The following is a 7234-nucleotide window of genomic DNA, read 5'->3' on the forward strand; positions in this document are numbered from 1 at the left end:
CGATGACAACAACAACCCCTGTGGGCGCTCTTGTAATATAATTGCCTTTGAGGACAGTTTGGTATTTCTCCTTTTTGTACATCGTAATGGCAGATCCTCCTGACTATCTCTCTCAAGTAAATTACAGGCAAGGTGAAAAGTTTAACAAGCCCAACAGATCTGCATCTCAGTTTCAGTATCTCATTCACTAGGAAGACCACATGATGTCCATGCATGTCACAGCCTGGTACAGAAAGAGCATCTTTGAGGTGCCATGATTCAGACGCTGAGTTGTGGTGACTCCTCCCCAAGTCCCAAATCGGGAAAGAGAAACCTCCGATTCACAAACAAGTTCCTCCACATTCACTCCTCGGGGAACCGCCCTCCTGCCTACCTGCCTGCTTAAAGATCTGACGCAAGGCAAAGGCATGGATACAGAGCGAACCACCCAGCAAACACTCATTGTTCTATAGCTAGGGCTTGTTCATCGTGAGCTTGGGAAGGTTGGAGGCACCAACACCAAATGCCTGGAGAGGTAGCTCCTTGCTGGTTTTGAGGAAGGGAGGTATGGTGCTTGAGAGGAAAGGAGCAGGATGCTGGTGGGAAAACTCCGGGATCTACGAAAAGATGGTGTGCTTCAAATGATCTCCATGGACGGGACACCTCTGCAGATCTTTTGACCTGTACGTATCTGTGTAGCATATCCATGTGGTTTTGTTTGTGCTATTATGAATGTGGTTTTATTGTTGATTTTATCCCGCTTGCCACCAAGACATTTTTTCTTACCATGTGTTGATGGCATAGAAATGTTTACAAACAAACAAAAAGTTAATGAGGAGAAGGGTTGACATTTTTGTTTTGCTTCTGTTTCTAGCTTCATTGTGCTCTTACGTTCTTGGATTACTTAACCTTAGCCTTGAATGTGGGATAGGATGGGTTGCAGCATATTCACATCTAGCTTTCGCAATTTTAAAGTTTCTTCTCACCAGCCTAAATGGCAAGAATCTCTACAATCTCTCGTTAAAGCTAATTTCTAGTCCCCTTGCTTGTGGGAAAATGTTTGAAAGGCCGTTCAAAAAGTGCTTAAAACAAGAACAACCAGCCCACTATTAATTATTATTCTTATTATCCTTTGGGGGCTTGTTCCTTGGTGTTTCCATACTGAAGTTATTTATTCTGCCACCAGTCTAAATCTATGTGGGCTAATTTATGTATCTGCAGAGGGACTGAAAGGGGCCTTCTCCACGTGTATATACAACCCACACTTTCTTCCCCTTCTCACCTCATCTTCTTCTGGAGTTCTTAAAAGTATTTGTGTCCTGCTTTTCATCCAGCTGGTGGCTGCATGTGAACAAGTGGACAAGGATGTCTGTGACCAAAACCAGTAAGGAGATTCCTGCTGCTGCCCCTTCGGCAGAGTGCCCCGTCTGTTATGAGTCATTTCAGTCTCCGAAAGTGTCGCGCCGGGTGCTGAGCTGTGGGCACACTTTTTGCCACGACTGTCTGGTCAAGTGCCTTTTGGCATCTCGGGATGAGGGCCGGCTACAGAACTGCCTCACCTGCCCCGTCTGTCGCTTTGTGACCTTCCTCTGCAGGAAGAGAGCCTGCTTGCCTTCCAAGATCTCCCCGAACCCTCCACCTTTGGAGCTGCCTCTCTCACCTTCGTTGCTGTCCTTGGGGTCAGCAAACACTTTAGTGGTGCCTGGCCATTTCCTGATGTCCCTGCGTGGCTACGACAGCCACCAGAATGTGTGTGGCTGCCCTAGCATGAACTCGGTGGTGCACCCTGGTGGCTTGGAGCGACAGTCTCACGTCTTCATTATCACTCAGTGTGGGATGCCGCTGATCGAAGAGAACATTGGTGTCACCGCTCTAAACCACGATGTGGAAGCTGCGGGGTCAATGGCGTCTCAGAGGTCCCTAATAATGGGCTGCTTCCAATCACCCATTGTCTTGGCAATCCTCCTGGTCTCCACTGTTGCTCTGTTGGGGGCTGTTCTCCCCTGGCTACTACTACTAGAATGAACCCTACTCTGCACCCCTCCCCTGCATCTCCTTTTGGGAACCACATTATGAAAAAAGTTATCCCTTTGGCACACCCGCAAAGAATTGCAGGATTCGGGTCGATGGGAGATCCACGAAGGAAACAGAACTACAGGAAATGGTATTTGTACAATCCCTCCCTTGTCATGTATGATGGTATTGCTAAAGTGTGGTTCAGAGGAGCAAGAAAGGTCACCTAGACTAGAGACGGGGTCTAAATATCCTGCTGAGGATAATCAGTGTGTTTATTTAATTGTTACATGCATATCCTGCCCTTCAAGGAGCACCTCCAAGGAGCTCAGAGTTGTATTAAAGTTTCCCTGTGAGATTAAGGTAGACTGAGAGGTGACAACATTTCTTAAGACCAACCAATGAGCTTCACAGCTGAGCAGGGATCTGAGCTCACACCCAAACTCAACATTGTAACTGCCTCTGGTGCCAGTATTGCATCCAAGGGGATATGGGCTGTGGTGTGCTTGTTTGGAAGGGCTCACTGAAGCGATTCAATGTCATTCCACCTCTTACTTCAACACTCATGGTAATTTAATAAGGCATAGCCTTTGTGATAAGCCAAGGGCATCTTGGGTGCTTCCAGCATCATGGCAATCCTTGTTCCACCCAGGCAAATCCAAGCTGTTAGCACGTTGCTAACACAGGAGGATTCTCGTCCTGCACACCATGTGCTCATATTGCATTTAATTCTGGGCGCACTACAGGTGAGACAGACCCTCCCAGCTGAGATGGAGTAGAATTAACTTAGGTCTCCTGCTCCAGTCATTAGCAATAGCTGCTCTTCATCTGTTATTGCTCTGTTGTTGCTAACCCCCATCATCTAGCATCAGTCTCGATGTTGTGAAGATTTCAATCGCTTGATGGAATATGTTAATTTTGGTTTCATTTTATTTTTGTACCTTCTGTCCTGTTTTCTACTTTTGATATTGTTGTCACACTAAGATTAATAAAAAGATTTCATTGCTACTCCTTAGCAAATGGACTTCCTTAGATTTCAAGGGTAGTTTTGTCAGATGGTCTTATTTCCTCCCAGGCCTCCTCCTCCCCCTCCTCCTTCTTCAAAACCTGCCCTTGCTTTTGCCTAGGCAGGCAGAGAGGGAGACCTGGCAGTTGTGCATCTAGTTGATGAGCACATAGGTCACAAGCACCCTCTCCTGGCAGTTAGGAGAACAAGCAATTTATCATTTGAATTGCTCATCCTTAGGTAGCGCTGTGGATTTTCAGCGGTGGGTGGGACTAAGCAGAAGGAGTCCAAGGGTGAGTTCACACAACGTCACCACTATTTCAAGTGATGACTAGCAGGTACACCACAGCTATTGCAGGTCAAAACACCACAGGGGCGTGTGCAGTGGGGATTGTGTAGTGGGAAGTGAGGGAGAGAAAGTCCCATTGTACAAACTGAAGTCATTCCACTCATGGATTTATTTAGTTGAACACGACCCAGAGCTTCCATGACACATGGCATCACTCAATACTTTTCAGTGGTGTCCCGTTCACACATACGGCAGGCTGTGAAGGAAGAGTGGCTTATGTATGTACAGATGTGGATCCACTGTGAGAATCATGGTTTCTAGACTTCATTCATAGGTATCCTGGAAGGTGTTTTCAAGGGCACTAACATTACCCAGGTTTGCATTTCACTTTTATTTGCTATAAGGAGTGGCTTGATTTATGCGCTTTTAAAAAAAAGTGTTGTGACCTACTTCTCGCTGGTGTGACATGGGGAATGTATCATTGTTATTTCCCATGGGCGGGTTTTGTTTTTTGTTGTTCCTTTTAAAGAAAACTAATTAGCAGCTCTACGTAGCTGCTTCAGATATGAAGTAGTGCCATTCTGGGTGTTTCCTCTCAAACCCTTTTACCAATGAATCTTTCTCTCTCTCTTACACTCACAGGCATATATACACCCCCAGGTTGCCATTAGCTCCATATGGAGAGAAAAAAGCCAGTACAGATGTTTTCTAAGGAGAAAGAGATAAGTGGAGAGAAACTACAGACAAAAAGTGGTGTGTGGTTACTAAGCCCTTCTAGCTTTTCCCGTCTTTGAGAGCCAGTGTGGTGTAGTGGTTAAGAGCGGTAGTCTTGTAATCTGGGGAACCGGGTTCGCGTCTCCGCTCCTCCACATGCAGCTGCTGGGTGACCTTGGGCTAGTCACACTTCTCTGAAGTCTCTCAGCCCCACTCACCTCACAGAGTGATTGTTGTGGGGGAGGAAGGGAAAGGAGAATGTTAGCCGCTTTGAGACTCCTTAAAGGGAGTGAAAGGCGGGGTATCAAATCCAAACTCTTCTTCTTCTTCTTCTTTGGTTGAGGGAATTTCAGAATTTCCAATGGGCAGAGTTAGGCTGCTGTCAAACGGTGTGCATAATTTGTAGTCCAGCCAAGTGGGCTTGTCTGAGACTGGTAGCTTTTAAAAAAGTAAAAACTCATACCAAATTCACCTACAACTCAGTAACTGGATCAAAGAGTGACTCATGCCTACATCCATGTCACAGTAGCTGTGGAACACTAATTTGGAGCGTGGCATCCTGTCACCCAAAGTGTGCCAACCGATGTTTTGTTTTGAGCAACAACCTCAGCAGCACCCAAAATGAAATAGGGCAAAGCTAAATGGGGCAAGGCAAGAAGGGCACCATGGACAGCTCCGTTTGGGATTCAAGCTGGAGACTCCATAAGAGCAGTGATATTCTAGTGGCACTCAATCCTGAGCCTTAAACAGGAGCTGCAGCTCTATCTGTGTAGCTAGTACCACATTCCGTGAGCAAAGCCTCTTCATTAAAGGGGCCCAGCCTGCTTTAGTAGTCATTGATCCTGATGGAAAGTGGGAGCCATTAAGGTGTCTGAGCTGGAGTCCTCAGCGTCAGAGGAGGGGCCCCTGGTGTCCTCAACCCAGAGGGGTACTGGCACCAGAGACTTCTCTTCTGCAGGTGCCTCTGGTTTACTGTGGACTTCTGGAGGCTGTCCCTAGGGGAAATTTCCTCTCCCTCTTCAAATCCACAGCCCAAATAGGAGGAGCCCCGATCCTGGTTCATCACATTAGAAGCCCACAAGCTGGACTCAAGTGCAATAGCCCTTTCCTGCTCATGTTCCCTGTTATTCAAAGGCATGGTGCCTTTGAACTTAGAGGGGATGTAGCTAACATGCCTAGTAGCCATCTAGTCTTATCCTCTACAAATTAGTCCAATCATCTTCTAAAGCCATCATAGCAAATTCCATAGTTTAAACGATGTGATATGTGAAGAAGTATTTCCTTTTGCCTTCTAAGATTCAGCTTCAATGGATGGCCCCAAATTAAGTATTACGAGAGGGATTTTTTTAAAAAAAACTATCTACTTTCTCCACACTATCAAACTTTTGTAGAATTGTGCATAGTATGGAGGAAGTGGATAGAGAAAGTAGGTACATGTGAGAGAAGGACCATGAACCTGTCCTGGCTCTGCCTCTATCCAGTCTGATGAATGGAACTACTTCTGGTAATGAAGCCAGAGAGGAAGACTAGAGCCAACTAGGCTGTAGAGGCCTTTTCCCACCTGGTCAGGGAAGGCAGGGCCCTGACTGACTCCAACTACAAAAACTGAGGCTGCTGAACCAACTTGTGGCATGTGGTATTGTTTAGGTGAGGTTGTTTCCTGTAATTGATATTAATTTCTTGTATCTTTATTTTGGATATTCTTATGATTTATGTTGAAATGGTTCAATGTGTACTTTTTGATGCTTTATTTATTGTTCATAACTACTTTTGTTAAGTTTGTAATTATGTATTTTTTTACATGGTTGTAAGCCACCTTGAGAATGGTTTTAAGGCGGCATACAAATAAAATGACTAATTGATTGATCAACACTAAACATACTATTGCTAGAAATGGGGGTGGGTGGGGGTGGCTTCCGGGGGTTCCCAAAACAGCATTGGCAGTGCAACTCCCCAGTCTTGAGAGCCTGCTCTTTGTCACTTGCTTTGGATATCAGCACATTCAAGCCAGCTTTTCCAAGGTTGCAAAAGAGCAGACCACCTCAGAATGTGCAAAGCTGGTCATAGGAAAGACTTATAGATGTTAACCAGTCTTAGAAAGCACCAGCTGCTAGGTTTAGATGAGCCAGTGGGACAGTAGGAATGTCTATCCCTCGTCTCCCTGCAAAGTCAAGCTTGGCAGGAGAAACTTCCTTTTTCCTATTGCGCTGAGGTTGGAGGATGCACCAAACTCCCAGAACGGCTGCAGTTCTAGAACATCAGAAACTGTCCTAAACTGAGCTAGATCATTGGTTCATCTAGCTGAGTACTGTTGACATTGAAAGGTGCTCTGCCACTGAGCTGTGGTCCTCCCACCAGGTTTTCAATGTGTTGGTTCTAGAAGACCAACAATGGTAGTACCTATCATGTTCCAGTGGTCCTCCAAGAATGAATGTGACTTGATACCAAAAGCACAAGCAAAACTGTCTGATTTCATGGCTTTTAAATTACAATTCATTAGCTAATTGTTGTTGTTCAAGGACACACATCCCACCCCCCTTTTCAATAAAGGCAGAGGTCAAATTCCTTTCCAGTCTGTCCTCAAGTCTTTCCTGCAGGGAAGTTCATGGTGTCACACACTGACAATGTTTTGCTTAGATTCATCCTTGTTTGTTTGAGCAGGTGCCTCTCAAGCAAATTGTACAGCCCCATTGCCTCCATTCGGTCCAGAAGCTTTTGTGTTCTGTGGGTAGGGCAGAGAGGAAATGGAAGCAGGCGAAAGAACCCTTTTAGACAATAAAAACACACACAACGCTCCATGGATTTGATGTATAGTGCTATACACATTTCAGGTTCTATCCAGTGCTGCAACATCCCATCTCTTTTGCTGCGGAGGAATTGTCAGGCTGTGGTTTGCACCTTTAAAAGGGGTGGGGACACAGTTCAGTGGAGCTGGATGAGCTCTGGCTTTGCAGTATGGGAGGTATGCAGCAGAAAAGAAAAAATAAACAAAAGATTAAAGCAAAAGTTTGACAGGACAGGGAAAGGAGACAGCCTTCCTCCTTTTTTAATGTTTTGGATGAGCTCTTTATACTGGGAAGCATGCAGCTACTATGAACATGCAGAGACATAGCTGTGTACAGCACATTTGAAACATGTTCTTTCTCTCAGAGGATTCTGGATACTGTAGTTTATCCCTCACAGAGGCACAATTCCCAGCAACCCTTAACAAACTGCAATGCCCAGAATTCTTT

General features: G+C 45.5%; 1 protein-coding gene across 1 annotated transcript; it reads left to right on the forward strand.

Annotated features, from left to right (window-relative positions):
• Positions 1-330: 330 nt before the first annotated feature.
• Positions 331-2004, forward strand: RNF222 (ring finger protein 222). The gene is made up of 2 exons (XM_053376201.1): positions 331-662; positions 1314-2004. The coding sequence occupies exon 2, from the start codon at positions 1345-1347 to the stop codon at positions 2002-2004; it is 660 nt and encodes a 219-aa protein (XP_053232176.1). The 5' UTR covers positions 331-662; positions 1314-1344.
• Positions 2005-7234: the final 5230 nt, after the last annotated feature.

This window comes from Podarcis raffonei, chromosome 2 (assembly GCF_027172205.1).
Source record: "Podarcis raffonei isolate rPodRaf1 chromosome 2, rPodRaf1.pri, whole genome shotgun sequence".
NCBI classification, from domain to species: Eukaryota; Metazoa; Chordata; class Lepidosauria; order Squamata; family Lacertidae; genus Podarcis; species Podarcis raffonei.

Excerpts from the sequence above, each read along its gene's own strand:
- RNF222 (XM_053376201.1), top strand. The coding sequence starts at position 1,345 with ATGTCTGTGACCAAAACCAGTAAGGAGATTCCTGCTGCTGCCCCTTCG.